General features: G+C 47.6%; 1 protein-coding gene across 1 annotated transcript in view; it reads right to left on the minus strand.

The window, feature by feature from the left end:
- Nucleotides 1–17,715, minus strand: part of LOC147729461 (uncharacterized) — a 153,564-nt gene that overhangs the window by 96,804 nt on the left and 39,045 nt on the right. The window contains exons 4-5 of the mRNA XM_086954332.1: nt 10,709–10,816; nt 9,015–9,089 (exon numbers count right to left, since the gene is read on the minus strand). Coding sequence (XP_086810458.1) covers nt 9,015–9,089; nt 10,709–10,816 — 183 coding nt within the window. The remainder of the gene's footprint in view (nt 1–9,014; nt 9,090–10,708; nt 10,817–17,715) is intronic.

Raw genomic sequence — 17,715 nt, forward strand, 5'->3', positions numbered from 1 at the left:
GGCCGCATGTCAAGGTCAGGAGGGCCGCATGTCAAGGTCAGGAGGGCCGCATGTCAAGGTCAGGAGGGCCGCATGTCAAGGTCAGGAGGGCTGCATGTCAAGAAGGCCGCATGTCAAGGTCAGGAGAGCCGCATGTCAAGGTGAGAAGGGCCGCATGTCAAGGTGAGGAGGGCCGCATGTCAAGGTGAGGAGGGCCGCATGTCAAGGTCAGGAGGGCCGCATGTCAAGGTCAGGAGGGCCACATGTGACCCCCGGGCCGTGCTTTGAATATCAAAGCTCTAAAAGGTCTCTAAGTGGTACTTGACAGTTTTACCGGACTCCGGAGAGGTTGAAACGGCATTTCCATGTGCTAGATGCCATGTGCCCGAGATGCTTGGCACCAGAGGTGGATCTGGATCATCTATTGTGGGGATGCCCGAAGTTGGGGGCATACTGGCCGGAAGTAGGGGAACTCCTGAATGCTGTAACGGATAGGGAGGTAGACTTTGATATGGCGGCGTGTCTGCTCCTCTGGTTCCCTCATACCAAGAAGACAAAAATAACGAGTACATTTATTGATCTGGGAATCATGCTGGCACAACGAGAGCTAACTTGGCATTGGAAGTCTAAAGAAGGCCCATCAGTGAGGAGATGGATGAATGAGCTGTTGAAGTGGTCGGGCTGCGAGAGTGTAATCAGGATGCGACAGGCTACTAGGAGCTGGCGAGGGCCTGGGAGATGGTGGTACAAGCGCTGTGTGATTATATGACGGACGATGAAGAAGGAGAGTAGAGATAGGACAGTGCTCCATGTAGATCGAATGATTGCGTGTGGATCCTGATGGGTGGCGTGCCTCGGCGCTAGGACGGATTATGGGTGCCCGCATTAGCAGCAGTTGAGGGTGGGGTGGAGTGTTCTTGAGAAAGGTAGTTAAGCACCGCGACATAGTTTAGTAGATCCAGATGGGCCTGGAATGATGTGGACGAGAACTGTTGAAAACAACCCAGGGTGCAATCTGGGGCTCGATGGTGCAAAGGGGGGGGTGGGCTTTCGGGGGGTAAAAGCAGATACTACACGGTGCAACTGACCTGACGCCAGTGTAGGGCACACACTAAGGCATTTTTCGGGGAACGGAAATTTGGCGCGCCGCCCAGCCTCCGGTATGTGGGCTAAATGGCTGTGTAGTGTATTTGTGTCACTTTAATCGTCGTGATGCCATAAGTGTAATGGTTGGTCTATTTTGAGGTCTTGTTTCTAATTCTGCAATAAAAATATATTTAAAAAAAAAAAAAGTGGTACTTGACAGTTTGAAGAATAAGACTAAGTCGGGAACACAGAGATTCTCGATCTGTGCAGGTGTGCTGCAACCACCTTGGTGAAGACATAGGGTGCCAATGTTATTCCAAACAGGAGGACCATGAACAGGTAGTAGGTGATGCCCACCACGAACTGCAGGCACTGCACACATATCTGCAGGTTGGTACATGAAAGTATGCGTCCAGCTCAGGGACACCATCCAGTCGTCTGATACAGGATCAGCAGCTTGAAATGTTCTTTGCGTGAGTAAAAGTTAAATATCCTGAGGGTCCATGACCAGACACAGAGCGCCATCCTTCTAAAGAACCAAGAAGTATCAAGAATAGCTCCTTGTCCAACTTCCTGCCCAGGGACCAACTTCACAGCTCCTCCTTCTGTAAAAGAGGCGCCATCTCTTGTTGGAGAATCGGAGTGTGGCCTTCTGACTGAAGGAACTGATGTGAGAGATATGGGGAGGGGCCTGTTTGAAGTCCCCCCCCCCCCCCCCGTAGGACGCAGTGGTCTGTCGTATAGGTCTTCCAGGAATGCAGAAAAGAGGACACCCCTCTCTCTATCCGTCTGCGCCTGTTCCCTTTTGGAAGAAGTAAAGCGGCTTTTCCGGGCCTGCAGGGGAGGCCAGGAAGAGGGTTGCTTGGATTTCTGCCTTTGCCTCTGCAGTGCCTGGGAGACTGGTTTGGTTGTTGGGTGAGCTGCGGTCGGCGAATCTATGTATTGCCTGTGAAAGACATAGGCTGGAGATGCCAAGCCCAAAGATCGGGCCGGTCTTCTTCCAGTCCTAAACTGCCCCAGGGCAGAATCCACTCAGTTGCTGAATAGTCAAGAGCAATCATATGGCATATGCGCATGTGACTAAATTGCACTTTCCCTAAGAAGCACAGGGAGTGCAAAGAATGCCTGTGTAGGAAAACTGTGGCCCCCATGGCCATGGTCGCAAAGTCCTCTAATGAAGAGTGAGCCCTCAGATGTAGCTAGAGAACCTTGGAGCATAGCTCTTCAAACTGTGGGCGCAACCCCTGGGGGGGCGCCGCATCCCTTCAGGGGGGGCGCGAACTTCACCCCAACCTGTTGTTTCCAGGCGCGACACGTGCCTCTCAGCCCGCGCTGCTGCAGCTGCTGGGGGCCCTCTCGGCTGAGAGTGTCAAGAGTCACAGGTCTTTAAAGGCCAGAGGCAAGACGATTTCGGAGGGGGTAGGGGGCTAATTCTCATGGAGATGCAGGGGCTTTAAGAAAGGGTGGAACAAAGCCTCATTAACGCTTAAATGGTCTTTTAAAGACCAGTGAAGTACTCAGGTGCACAGCTCCAAAAGTGTCTGTGTCTGTGCCCAAGCTGTCTCAGCCCGGGCTGACACACACAACAGGTGGGGGTGGGGCGGGGGGAGGCATGCTGAAGCCTTTTGAGCCCATGGGTGTTGTGCGCCTGTTAAAAACCATGGGGCTTACACATGTCAAATGATTAAAGAGGCTGTTTGTCTGCTGGCTCCAGTACCCCCTGTGCCCCCACTCTGCCTATTCCTTACATTTTACTTTTTACTGCCTTAATGTGAGAATGCATTTCATGAAAAGGAATATAAAGTAGGGTTAGAAATGCCAGCCATGTGCTGTTTAAAGAGTCTTGAAAGGGCCTGTCTTGACACTAAATAGGGTTATAAATAAAATAGTATGTATTCCTTTGTAATGTGACGTTTCAAATCTTTGTTCCCTTTAATTAGCAGTCATAGATCATTCAGGCAGCCTTAGAACACAATTAAAAATACTTTCTATGTATTTTTGCTGTTCCAAGTGTGCACCAATCAGTGCTGAAAATCGGCTTTAGGGGACGGCTTACTTTTGTACCTCCTGGGACATCAATATAATGAGCTGGCAACCCGAATCGCAAGACTGGAAGTTTATTGCAGGATGAGCACAATATTTATTTCCCCCACCCTCTAACCCTGGACCTTGCCATAAAAGCAATAGTTTAACTTATATCTGAAACCCTATGCCAAGCCTCAATAACATGCTGAGTAACTTCAACTGTGTCTGGGAATGCACCCTGCATTCAGACAACTCACTCCTCATTCTCGTCCTTCACTTTCACACTCACCCTGCACTCACAGGGATCACCATGTACTCACACTGATCACTTTGCACTGGACCCACCCTCTCACCCTGTACTCACATTGACCACACTGCACTTATGCCACTCACCATGAACTTACACCATTCTAGCTCTACTTACCCTGCGGTCACATGAGCACACCGCACACTCTGCACTCACAGTGATCACTCTCGGCAGACCCGAGTGCAGAGAACGGCCCGGGACCAGGGTTCGATTCCCGACGCAGCAGGGTCTTGGACCAGGATCAGCGGACTGATAATTCTCGCATCGGTGCCTACTCCGACCAGGGATCACACTCGGCAACTCTGGGCATTAGCTTGCCTCATCTCCACAACGGCCCCACACAAACGCCGGGGATGCCTGGTTTCACCTTGGAGACCCCCAGGAGGGACTATCTCACAGGGAAAGCCAGGACGGGTTCCCCAGCGGTCTATAGCGCTACGAGGCCTCCGGGTAGCAGTGCGCTTTACAAGACACAACAATTTACAATACTCTTGCGCTGTTTACCCTGTACCTCACCCTGCAGTCACACGAGTTCACCCTGTACCTCACCCTGCAGTCACACAAGCACACTACTCACACTGCTCATGCGACACTTCACTCACCTGTCCCTCTCATGTGCGCGATCAGTGTTAGGGCCAGCCCTGGCTGGTAATCTTAGTTCCCCCCCGCCCGAAGTTCTGTCTAGTTGCGACCCATGTTGCTTCCCACGTCGGAATGCGTTTCACTGCAAGGAATTTACAACGGTCACATCCTTCCTGTAGATTCCATTCTCTGGCAGGTAAAAGTGAAGAGCTTTTTGTATTATTTCGTTTTAAAGCCTCGCTCCTTTCCCCTTCGTCCTAATACTAGTGGGAACATTGGATATTTCAAGGAGGAGTGGATTTGACAGTAATGCCATCGGTTCTGCCTTTGGTTCTGGGGAGGTTCGAGTCATGGGTTCGGCTCAACATCGTGTGATCCAGGGAAAATCACTTAATTTACCAGTGACTTACGAAAAATGAATTTGACCTTGATTGAAGTCGCTGGTGCTTGTTTAACATGTTCCAATCCCTAGAGCGGAGTCCACAAGTCAAATATAACAAATAATATGAAGTGCGCCTACCTTCTGTCCTCGCTTCTTTCGTAGACCAAATGTAAATGTTTTCTTGTGCAGCTATTTCTGAAGCTTTGGAAGGCGTTCTTCTTTATAAGCCAAATATGCTAACAAATTGACTCTTGATGCTGCTGGAGAATAAAGATGTATATATCCTCTTGAACCACTTATATCACATGTTATGATGTAAATGTCCCCTAGGCCTTCTTGGAAAACTGCGGCTGGCCTCCTACTGACTTGGCAACACCTGGCCATACTCCACATAATCATGGATTTTTCAATTGTGTCAGAAAGCATGTTTTGTAGAACTTCTTTTTCTGATATCTTGTTTAGGGGCAAGGATGTGGCACAACAGCTGGAGCTGATGAATGTAGAGCTGGGAAACAAGGTTCAATCCTTGATGTCCGCTCAACATCCTGGGATTCTGGGCAAATCACTTAATCTCCCTGTGCTTACAAAAAATGAATGTGTGCCTGTGTAATGTAAAAGAGGATCCTGTACCTTTGGGTCATGTTCGCCCTATATGAAACTACAAAAAATATATTGCAAAATGTTGTGAGCACTCCCGTTTCCAGGCACTGCTCAAAAGGATGGCAGAAGCAAGAATCCATCCACATATTGTCTCTTTGGAGAAAAACAAGCACTCCCACCCCTGTGTTTTGGGAGTGTTTTTGCCAATCTATCCTAATTTTGTGTTTAATGTGAAAAATAAAGCAACAATGTCATTTTTTGTGCTAATGTTTTTCTTGGAGACTTTGCATTTTAACTTTAGAGTAAGCACATGCACTACAAAAACTTCAGTTTACTAATCACTCTGACTTGATTTAATATGATTTGCCCTTTACGACCCGGGCTCCGAGGGAGGGAACGGCATCAATGATGCAGAGTACCAGCTCCCAGGACTTTTTTGTCAGGTGGTGGTGGCGGTGGGGGGGGGGGGCTCGACCCGTAAAAAGGTTTAGATGGGGGGGGCAGGGGGGGGGGGGAGACTCGACCTGTAAAAAGGTTTAGATGGGGGGGTGGGGGACTCGGCTGACTAAAGTTTGAAGACCTCTGCTTTTAGAGGGAAGTGAGGAAGAGGATGCAGACAAAAAAAAGGTAAATATCTTGACTATCTACCCTAGGAGCTTTCCTCTTTAATGATGGGGTGGTAGTGAGATAGTTAAACAATAGACTGGATGTGCAGGAGAGATTATTTCTCCAACATCCAGCACTTCCCTGCAAAGTATTCTTGATACATCCGAGGGCATGCCAGCTATAAGAGGATTCTTTCGCGAGAGCGGGGTGACTAATGACTAAGCACGACACTCAAGGGGGTGAACAAAGTCATCCCATATTTTTCTTAAAAATGTCACGGTCCTGAATTCGAGTATACTTCAGGTCTCAAAATTGGGGTATTTACCTGCACAAAGGACATGTTTTTTTGTTAGCCTCACTTGTGTCACGTTTGCTATATGTGGTTGTTATATTTGACAGACACAGAGGCTCCTTCAAAGATCACTTAGAAAGGACTTGAACCAGGCCAAAGCTTCTCCTGATACCCGTCTGGGTGACATCAAGTAGATGGTTGCTCTCGAGAAACATGGTTAGGTAGATGTTAATGTGTTTCTCGAGGATTTTGCTCACCCGTGGGAGCAAAGACATCGGGCGGTAGTTGTTAAGGTTGCCGGGGTCAAGGGTGGGCTTCTTCAGGAGTGCTCGTACCATGGCGTGTTTGTTCCAGGTGGGCGGTACAATGCTAGTCACTATGGAGGAATTAAGTAGCTCCATGATCGTGGGAAGAACGACCTGGCCAGCTGAAACCAGCGTGCTCGGGGAGGAGGCACATGGGGAGCCTGACTTTATTTGGTGCATCAGAGGCTCAAGTGTTTCTAACTCTAACTGGGATAAATGATCTAAAGTGTTTTGGTGGAAGTCCTCAGCTTCTATGAGGTGATATGGTTCTTGGAAGGAGGGATCTAAATCCATATCTGAGAAGGATAAGTAAATATTATTTATTTTTTGAAAAAAGAATGTTATGTTATGTTATGTTAATTTCGATTTATATAGCGCCAAATCACCGTCAGGTCTCTTAGCGCTAGCTTTGGGAACCCGTCCTGGCTTTCCCTGCGAGATAACCCCTACTGGGCATCCCCAAGGTGAAGACCAGGCATCCCATTGCGGTGGGCCGTAGTGGAGATTAAGCAAGTTATTGCCCAGAGTTGCAGAGTGTGAACCCATGATTCGAGTAGGCACCGAGGCGAGAATTATCGAGTCCGTGGACATTTTTGAGCTCAAGACCCTGCCGCGTCGGGAATTGAACCCTGGTCCCAGGTCTGACCTCTGCATCAGGGTCTGCCACTCTAACCAGTGAGCCACACTTCTCCACCTGGGAATTCCGCTAAGTCATTGCAATCTTGAGAGTTGATTGTAGTTGGCAGCCGAGGGTGGTGGAAGCCTGTTTGGAACATCTCTTTAGGGTTGGATCTGACCGACATGATTTTCTCACTATAATAAGCCGATTGTGTTACTTTTATTTCAGATTTATAGGCTCTAATAGCCTCCCTGTATATAGCTTTGTCCGTGGCGGCATAACCCAGGCGCCACGTCCTTTCCAGCTTCTTGCATACACGTTTTTTGCCTCTGAGCGCTTCTGAATACCAGGGCGCTGTTTTCCGCTGCCTTTTTAGGCTGGTATTACGGAGGGGTAGTATGGAGTCAAGTGACTTCGTAATCTAATTGTCATACTCCTTGTTGTTGACGGGGGGGGTCATGAGTGAATGAGGGTCTAGAGATTGTAAGAATGCTAGTCCACTGGTCCAAAGGGAGTCTGGGCCAGTTTCTCATTTTCCGCGGGGTAGGTGTACTGGGTAGGGGTTTGTGTGTGGTCCAAGTGAGGGGAATCAAAAAGTGATCAGTCCAGGGGAGATGACTGATGGCACCTACTTTAAGGTGCGTGCAGTTACTAAATACAGGGTCCAGAAGATGGCTTTTAACGTGAGTGGGGGATGGAACAAGTTGTTCCAGCTGGACTGCAGCCAGGCTCGCCGTCAACTCTATGGCAACGTTGTCCGAAGTATTATCGAAATGTATATTAAGGTCGCCAAGCAACGTAAAATTGGAGGGGGAAGAGACCAGTTCGGCCACGGCGGAGGGTAGGTCTGTGTGAAACGGTCTGAGTGGCCCAGGGGGGCGATAAATAAGAATGCCCGTGAAGCTGTCATTAGGGGAAAATTCAATACCGAAGGGCATACTTTCGCAATCAGCAATGATCTTCCAGGAGCAGCGACACGTATATATGTCCTTATAAATAATTGCGAGCCCACCACCTTTCCCGTGAGCGCGGTCTATGCGGGTAATCTGGTAGCCTGGTGGGAGGGCTTGCACCAGGTCGGGCTCGGAGTCTTGGGTTAGCATCCGGTGTATATTCATCCAACAACAAAGACATTTCCAGGCCATGTTTGGGCAAGGACCTGCAGTTTAAAAGGAACATTTTGAAATCCAGCATGTCATCCTTGCTTCGCGGGATGATGAGCTCTATATTGCAGTGAGGGCGACATGGGGTAGCTCTAGGGGGTGGAAAGAGTGACAGCAACTTGTTGTTACAGAGGTCCGTAGTTTGTGAAGAGACCCTGAGCTGTAATGCTTCCTTTGATCAAGGGAAGGAGTAGGGGTTGTGGCCCATGGCCCCGGTATGCCGCGGACGGGCACAGACGGGCTTGCCTTTGGCGCGCCCGTCCGCTGCGCGGGCGTTTAATGGCAGCCATAGATAGTGGAGAGGAGAGGGGAGGGTGAGAGATTGATAACTATACCGCTACCCCAAACTCGTCCCAATATGGCGTCTGGGCTGCGTGAGTCCCTGTACAGCACATATTCGGCTGCAGGGTTCGCGATGGCATTGCGGGTGAAGGCAAACACCGCGTTAGATAAGTGCACAAAAAACAAAAGCTAAATCAGTGATTTTAAAATCAGTATTTTAAAAATTACAGTTTATAAACCTAGCTTTTCCGGCTGAGCCTCAAGAAAGTGACAATCAAAACTAGTCTTCGGCACCAGGTAAATGGCCGACAACTCCAACAGACTGATGTGGGTGGGTTTCTGCTGGTGTCCAGATTCCTCTGATCTCCACACCTCCAAGGTGACCACCCTTAATCAGTAACAATGCACCTGTCACCACCATGGGGAAGGGGAAGGGAAAGGGGTCTGCCACTGATCTAACTGTGCTAAAGCAGCCACCACTGAAGTCTCCTCAGAAGCCTGGATAGATTTCAATAGGTTCCCCTGCTGCAGGGCTCACCAGGACTTCAGGTTCCAGTGCAGAGCCCACATATGCCACCTGGTCTACTCGACTAGCAGGAAGCAGGACGACAAGAGGCTCAGAAGCCTCAGACCCACTTTTAACAGGACCAAGAGTGAAACATTGGGATTGTAGCCTGGGGTCACTCCATCCGCTCCCGGCACTGGAAAGAAGAGGCCGTAGTAACGGCCTCACAGGGATCACTGCCCCCCCCCCCACTCCCACCCCCATGGATGTTTGTGACTTACCTGAGTTGGGGTCGGTCCGGCTTTCTGTAACCTCCTCACTGGGATGATCCAGGAAACTGGTGACTGGTTTGTCTTCTATCGCCAAACAACCATCAGAACCGAGAAAAGAAAATCACAAAGTACAAATTAACACATGCTTTTGCATATCTAGGGGCATATGTATGATGCCCATTTCCCATTCGCAAACGGGAAAAAGTCTTAAGGAATGTATCATCCCAAAAGGATCTCGTAAAATAGGGAATCGCAACATTTGAAATTCCCTATTTTGCGTCAGCATTTAAGGAATCACAAATTGCGATTCCTTAAATGCGATGTAGGAAGCATCGAAGCTGTGCAATTTCTCCTTACGAAATCGCAAATTACCACCAACTTCAAGTTGGCATTTTCCAAAGTGCAAGGTGGCACGCATACATGCCCTTAGGGCTATGTATGTGCACCACATGTGCACACATTCTCATTTCAGGGGTGCAACAGGGTGTCGTTAGGACACCCTTGCACCCTTGGAATAGCATTCACAATTTGCGAGTACCTCATGCCTTCCCATTCATTCCTATGGGCCTCTAAGCCCATAGGAAAGAATGGGAAGAAATGGGAAGGAATTCCTTAATTGCGATTCGAAATTTGCGAATTGCAATTAAGGAATGCCAAGGAATCCCAAAATATTTGCAAATTTTTTATTACATCCCGTTTTGCGATTCCCAAATAGTGATTCTCTAAAAATCGCTATTTGAGAATCACAATAACAGTATTTGATACATATGCCCCCAAAACTCAAAGTATGCGAACATTAACTTTCTGCGTTTGTGTGCAACCCTTTCGGACTTCGGGAGGCTTTGAGTAATGTAAATGTAAATGTACAGGAATTTATATAGCGCAAATCACCGAGCGGTTTCTAAGCGCTTGCTTAGGGAACCCGTCCTGGTATTCCCCTGTGAGATAACCCCAGCAGGGTATCCGCAAGGTGAAAGCCAGGCATCCCACCGCGAGGGGCCGTTGTGGAGATTAAGCAAGCTATTGCCCAGAGTCGCAGAGTGTGAACCCGTGAATCGAGTAGGCACCGGAGAGAGAATTGTCGAGTCCATGGACATTTTTAGGACTCAAGACCCCGCCGAGCCGGGAATTGAACCCTGGTCCCAGGCTGACCTCTGCTTCCAGGTCTGCCTCCTCTAACCAGTGAGCTACACTTCTCCACTCCATTATAGAAATCCTGGGGATGGTTTGTGTGTAAAACTATGTTCTAAGGTGTCATTAATAAAGAATATTACAAGGGAGGTGCTGATAATTAGCGCCAGTAGCGATGACCCCACATGCACAGATGGCATCAGCATCATCTCGTCCAGAAGACCCCTCCGGTTTGAAAGGGGATGTACAAAGACTTGGTCTGGTTTACGTTGAGCAATAAGAACAAAACAGCATAAAATGGATGTGTTGAACAATCCTGTAAACACCAATGGTGATCTAATGATAAAGCTGCAGAGTACATCTGCATTCAATGGCCAGTGTTTCCACCCCAGAGTCACATCAACCATTCTTCACCATCTTATATTGTTGTAAGTAAATATCAGAAATGAGGTTCTCAGGGGGGATCTGGGGATGTTCACCCTTCCTTTGATGGGAAAGTTCCCTTTCTCTGGTGTGCAGGGACCGTGTGAGGTGTATTCTACCCAGAGCAGATCATGTCCCCTCCTTTTCACCTGTCACGACATGACCATTTCTCCCTCTTCCATCCAGGCTCCGAGGGATGTTCAGCTTTTCATCTCTGTCCGAGTGAAATGATTCTTTAGGGCTGACAGGCGTGTCACCTGTAAAAGGATAATACGTGGTTTACACTCATAAGAAATGACTTCCTTGCTACCATTCTTTCGACTTGTTTTAAGAGTTCTTGTGTCAGTAAAAAGTTCCTTTGCCTCTTTGTACAAAATAAACAATGAAACAAACATAAGAAAACATGTGTGCCTCATAACAAACATGAGTTAAACAAAAAAATAGACAGCAACAACAAAAAGCACACGGTAAACAACACAACAGATATTAGCCAAAAAACCACAAACAACAAAGAAAATACCACAAAATGAAGTAATACTATAAAATAATCCTACATTAGATAAAACCGCAAATATAAGAAACTGTAAAAGAAACATAATGCAGACAACACAAAATATACATATGATACAACACAGCAAACATTATTCTCAAAATTCAACACAATAATAGCATTGTTAAGGTTTGGCTTATTAATATTATGGTTCCGAATTTACAGGTCAAAACTAAACTCATGCTCTGTGTAGGAAAGCAGGATCTGCTAATATGGTTACCCCCACTTTTTCTCATATGCGGCTGTTTTTACTAGCCTGATTGGGATCCTGCTTTTTCCCCTAAATTGGTTTGGTAAGTACTTAGGTACATCCCAAATTGGACACTGGTGTACATGTATCAGTCCCTAGTGTACGGTACTAAGGTACCCAGGACATAGGTACACCAGGGGTCACCCATTGGCTGAAGCACGTATTATGCCACCCATGAGAGACCACTCAATTTCTAATTAATGGCCTGCCATTGCAGCTTGTTGTGGCGCGGGAGAGAAGCAGACCCGAACAACTGACTGAGTTTTCAACAGGGTTGAGGTTTTATTGTAAACAAAACTGCTCAGGATAAGGGATTGTGGAAATGGGAGTTCAGTCCTTAAGCCAGGATTAAGTCCAACTAAAGATTCAATTGAGTTGGGGTCCAAGCAGGGGATTATGGGAGTCGTAGTCCGCTTCCTTTCTTGCTCTTAATCCTCGTGATGTGGAGTCGGGTAGGCCCCTGTGTTTCCCCCCTTCTTGTGGTACTTGGCAGGCGGTTACCTCGTTGGTGATAAGAAGCATAGGGAAAGAGAAAAAAAATATAGAAGTGGTAAGGAAGGGTTTTCTCCTTCCAGCGATTGTCGCGGGTAGCAAGGGGAGTGAAAGGGATATAATACCACTATGGTCACCAGTGTTTGCAGGCGCGTAGCGTCGGCACATCTTGAGCCCGGTTGTGAAACTAAGGGTTCTCTCCTCTCACACCCCCACCCTCCGGGTCATTAACACTGCCCCCGACAACCAACCCAAGGCGGCCTGGTACCTTGTTTAGCCACGACCTTCCTGGGCCCTGGCTGGAGTCTCCGCGTTGCCAGGTAGGGTCTGGCTACCAGTCTCTTTCTTCTTCCTCTGTCCCCTGGGTGCTTTTTCCTTCGACCTAGGGCGGTTCCTCCTTCACTGTCCCGGATAGCCCTCGCAGCGTCCCAAGGTGGTATCGTGAAAGTCTCCACGAGTGTTTCCTCCTCCCTTACAGCACGAGGCAGTCCCAACGAACAACTTCCATATCCGGCGCCTTATGTCTTGAATCCTTGGAAGTCATATGACGAAGTCACATGATTTGGCAAGACGGGAAATTTAAAGGGATAGTAGTCCTCGGGTGAGTCCGAAAAGAAAGAAGGGAAGAGGGAGAAAAATAATGTGGAAAATGTTCCATTGGGGCGTCTAGCAACTGCGAATCCTCACACACCCCTACCCCAGTTTGTTCACGTTCGGGGAACAAGGGAAGATGGGAGAGAAAGTCAGCGTTTCCATTGCCCGCTCCTTTCCGATGGATTACCTCAAAGGAGAAAGGTTGGAGGGAAAGGAATCACCATAGCACTCTTGGATTGTTCCCCTTGTTGCGGCTCATCCAGAGTAATGGGGCGTGGTCTGTGTAAAGGAGAAAGTGGGCCCCTTCCACATAGTACCTTAGTTGGTCTATTGCCCACTTAATGGCCAGGCACTCTTTCTCTATTATGGGATACTTTTGCTCAAGGGGAAAGAGCTTATGGCTGATGAAAATGAATGGATGTTCTATACCCTCAGGTGAAGATAGAGACAGAGACAATACCCCCCTTAACCCATGTTCTGAGGCATCTGTGTGCAACAGGAAGGGTTTTGAAAAAGACTGAGCACGTAGAACAGGGGCAGTAGTTATAGCCGTTTTTAAATTCGTAAAGGCTGTTCTGGCATTTAGGCTGGGTTGTTGGAGGTCCTTGGTTTTAACGTTCTTTTGCAACAAGTCAGTCAGTGGTGCAGCTCGTTCCGAGTATTGGGGTATGAATCTTCTATAATAACCAAGAATCCCCAAGAAGGCCCTGACCTCTTTCTTTGTTGATGGAAAAAGGGCCTCGACTATGGCTTTCACTTTTTCGGATTGGGGTTCAATAACCCCATTACCCAAAAGGAATCCCAGCTATTTCACTTTTCTAAATCCTGCCCTGGATTTGTTTGCATTAATATGTGACCCTGCGTCTTGAAGGGATGTAAGAACCTGGGTGAAATGCTGGAGATGGGTTTCCCAATCAGGGCTGAATATGACTAAGTCGTCAAGGTATGCTGAGGAATAATGTTGATGTTGTCGCAATACCTTGTTCATGAGCCGTTGGAACGTGGCAGGTGTCCCATGCAACCCAAACGGTAAGACAGTGAACTGATACAAGCCCGTGGGTGTAACAAAGGCGGTCTTCTCCTGATCTTCTGGTTTTAGAGGCATGTACCAATAGCCCTTTGTCAAATCAAGGGTTGTGATGTACTGTGCCCCCCCTAGCTTTTCTATCAACTCGTCGACCCTGGGAATAGGGTATGAGTCACACTTTGAGATGGCATTAACTGCGCGAAAATCAATACAAAAGCGAACAGACCCATCTGGTTTAGGCACGAGGCCTATGGGGGAGGACCAGTCGCTTTTGGATGGTTTTATAACGCCAAGGTGTAGCATGCTTATCACTTCCTCCTCTATGGCTTGCCTTCTGGCAGCTGGTATACGGTAGGGCTTCTGCTTCACTATTTTCCCTACTTGTGTTTCTATGGCATGTTCGGCTAGTGTGGTTTTCCCTGGTATATTCGAAAGAATATGTGCAAAGGGAGTCAGAGTATCAGGAAGCGTCCTACCCTGCTCTTTGGTTAACTCTGGATTGACAACTAGCTCTGCCAGAGTAGTCTCATTCGGGGATAGTCCTTCCATGTGATGTACATCCCGGGGAGAGGGACCTAGCCACTTTTTAAGGAGATTTATATGGTACAATTGAGTCTTCCAGGGTTAATATGGACTCTATAGGAGGTTAGTCCTACCTTTTCTGTGATTTTATACGGTCCCTGCCACCCTGACTTTGTTTTTGCTATGGCCGAAGGTAGAAGAATCAACACCCAGTCTCCCACATTGAGATGGCGTCCACTTCTTCCCCTTATTGTATACCAGCTGTTGCTTTAATTGAGCCTTCTCTAGATTGGAGTCAGCAAATTCCCGCAGCTTGTGTAGTTTGGAGCGAAGGCTCTGGGTGTAATCAAGAAAAGACTTAGTGTCTTCCTCTTTTTCCTGTTCCCAAACTTCCTTAGTTATTTCCAGCAGACTCCGAGATACTCTGCCATATATGAGTTGGAACGGGGAGCATCCTGGGCTGGTCTGAACCTGGCTCTGTACCACATACAAGGCTAAGAAAAGTAACATGTCCAAGTCTTTACCTTCTACACTTAGGAGTTTTTTTAAAGTCAATTTCAAGGTGGCGTTGTAACGCTCACAGAGCCCATCTGTCTAGGGGTGATAGACAGAAATTTTAATGAGTGAGATATCTAGGGATTTGCAGACTTGCCCCATTAACTTAGAAACAAAGGGAGCCCCCTGATAAATGAGTATTTCTCGGGGGAAACCTACCCGGGAGAACAGTTCCAGCAGCTTCTCCGAGATGTTCAGAGTGGTGGGAGTCCGTAAAAGGAAGGCTTCTGGATATCTTGTGGCATAATCAACCAAGACCAAGGCATAGAGGTGATCCTTCTTGTCACGTGGAAGAGGCCCAATGAGGTCCATACCGACCCTCTCGAACGGGTTACCGACCACCGGTAGAGGCTGTAAAGGAACTGCTGGAGGCTTGTAAGGATTTTTCCTCTGCCACTTCGCATTCCTGACAGAATCGGGTAACCTGCGAAAATATTCCAGGCCAATAGAAATGCTGTAGCTGCATCTGAATGGTTTTTTGGGCCCTCCTATGTCCAGCCAACAAATGCAAGTGAGCAAAGAAAAGAACCTGTTCACGAAATGCTTGTGGTACCAACAATTGAGGGTCTTCCCCTTGCTTTCCAATGCGATACAGTAGTTTGTTTTTTACTTGGAAGGCAGGGTTACTATGAGGTGTTAGTTGGGCTTGATTTCATGCGGACTGTAGAGTTGGATCATTTTTCTGGGCATACCTGAAGCTCTTGTCGATTAATCAGGTAGCTTGGGTAATTAGAGCTGGTTGGGTAGAGAACAAGGAACTGACCCGCTGAAGCTTGTCCTGTAGCATAATCAGAAAAGAGGGGTTATCCTGTCCTATTATCATTTGTTCAGGTAGGTTAGAGCCCACCCCAAGCCTAACGTCTAAGGTCTACCCCTGGGGAAGCATTACTGGAACCTGTATGATAGGATATACCTTGATGTCCCTGTGTACACACCTTATGGGCACGGACTCTTTGATTATACCCTGGATTGGGGTTACAAGGGACCGAAGGACTACTAACTGGTTGCACCCTGAGTCGAATAATGTCCTTACTTGTACGCCCTTTATTTGGACACTTACTTGGAAGCTGGGTCCTAATTCTGCAGAGTACAAAATGGAACGAGGAATGCATCCAATGTCCATAGGTTCTTCTTGGGGTTTCTTCCTGGGACAGTTCCGTGCGATATGCCCCCACTCGCAGCAATCAGAACACTGTGGATTACGCAGTGGAGGAGGTTCTAGTCGGGGTTGTCTGGGTTTCGCTGTCTCTAAGATAGGTTTTATGGGTTTCTTCTCTGGTTTCACTACCACACCCATCTGTTTTGTGGTTTTGTCGGTGTCCCAGGGTAAGGCCCTAGGCTGGGCCCTATAGAATGTAGTGGCCATTTCCACCGCTTGTTCAGGGCTTAGATGTTTATGCTGTTTCAGCCACCTCTGGATAGGGTAGGGAGGGCCTCCAAGAATTCTTCTAAGTAAATCATAGCCATGATTTCGTCTTTTGAATGCAACTGTGGTTTTACCCACTTGTCTGCTGCAGCTTTTAGCTTAAAGTACAGAGTCTTAGGATTGTCTGATGTGTTGCCCCGCTCTTTTCTAAACTTCACCCTATATGCCTCTACATCCATACCCATGTGGTCCAGGATCAGTTCCTTTATTTCTAGGTAGGGAGTGTTGCCATTAGCCAAACAACAGGGCACCTGACGTCAAAACAGCATCCTGCACCTGGCCGCCCTAGTGCCGCTGAGGATGCACCTTTGGTGCTAATTTGTTCCCCATTTGCCCTGAGCTAAAGTCCAGGAGCTTTGCTCCAACAACCAAGTGGACTGCTTGTCAGCAGTCACTAACCGGAGGCCCCCTATCCCCCATTGGATAACACTGGGCTTCAACACTCTGCACCCTAGTGCCTCAGAGGGTATAACAAGAGTGCATCACTGACCATGGGGAACCCCTGAGTCTACCCCCAGAACCTCAACTCCCACTACCGAATACTTACCAAAGAAACGATAACCATATTTCCTCCGTAGGGTAATATTGACACTTTTTCCTGAAAAAGTTTTTGAGTGGAGTTTTGAAACCTAAGAAATTCTTTAAAATTTTACGATTTAACAAAAACACTTTTATTCACCTGTTTATAAGAAATGTCCCAGTATTGCATCCAAGCATATAGCACTGAGTAAGAAAAGTAATCCCAAAGTAACTTACCTGCTATTTTACTGAAAATCCCATTGAAGGCCATGTACTGTATTTACAAGTAATTGCATTGCTCTGAAACAATACTGCAAGTCAAACCAAAATACATTTACAATTGCAATACAACTCTATAACATTCAGCATTTATTACTGTATAGTATTTATTGCTTACTTGTGCCAGGCTTGCTTGGTTCAAGAAATAAAATACCTACACGCATATTTTTATACAAAAGCAATTGGTCTGAAGTTCAGTTTTTGAGTGTGTGAATTTATTTGCTGACTGAGTGTGTACAAGAAATGCTTAACACTGCCCTCTGATACTGCCTTACTGCTCGCCCACACTACCACAAATAGAGAGCACGGTTCTATCTAACTTTACTTCTGCCTATCTTTGGGGTTCCACTGGACTCTGCACACAATACCTCATGTTGGTATGGTATATAGAGAGCCAGCTTCCTACAAAGGTCACTGCACTTAAAACGTATAAGTCACCCCTAAAGCAGGCCTTTCAATCCTGAAGGCAGCGTGCTTAATTCTATGTGTCAGGGTGCCCCTGCATGAAGTGGAGAATGGACTCCGTAAGCCTACGGAGTCCATTCTCCCGGGTTGTAAGTAGGACAGCCAAATAACATACAGAGGGGCGATTTGTAATTACGCGGTGGCCATCTCAACACTGGCTGTAACAAATCCGGTCCTGTTTGTTATCAAACTTGTTGGAATCATACCCCCCACCACTGTGTGGGAGGTATGATTCCATGCAACGTAAAGCTCCTTTGGGAGGCCCTCAGTGCTCCCAAGACTCGAACAGCAAGCCAGGGCTGCTTCCGACCCGAGACATGTTTCTGCCCTCTGCTGCGGAGCGAAGCTCGGGCAGAGGAAGGCAGAACAATAGGTATCCTACAGGTGTGACCTCCTCCCAGAGAGGGTTTAGTGTAATGGGGCAGGGTAGGAGCGCTCACCAGCGCCACATAGTCTGCGTGCAGGGCACACTGGGTG

This window comes from Lissotriton vulgaris, chromosome 2_1 (genome assembly GCF_964263255.1).
Source record: "Lissotriton vulgaris chromosome 2_1, aLisVul1.2, whole genome shotgun sequence".
NCBI classification, from domain to species: domain Eukaryota; kingdom Metazoa; phylum Chordata; class Amphibia; order Caudata; family Salamandridae; genus Lissotriton; species Lissotriton vulgaris.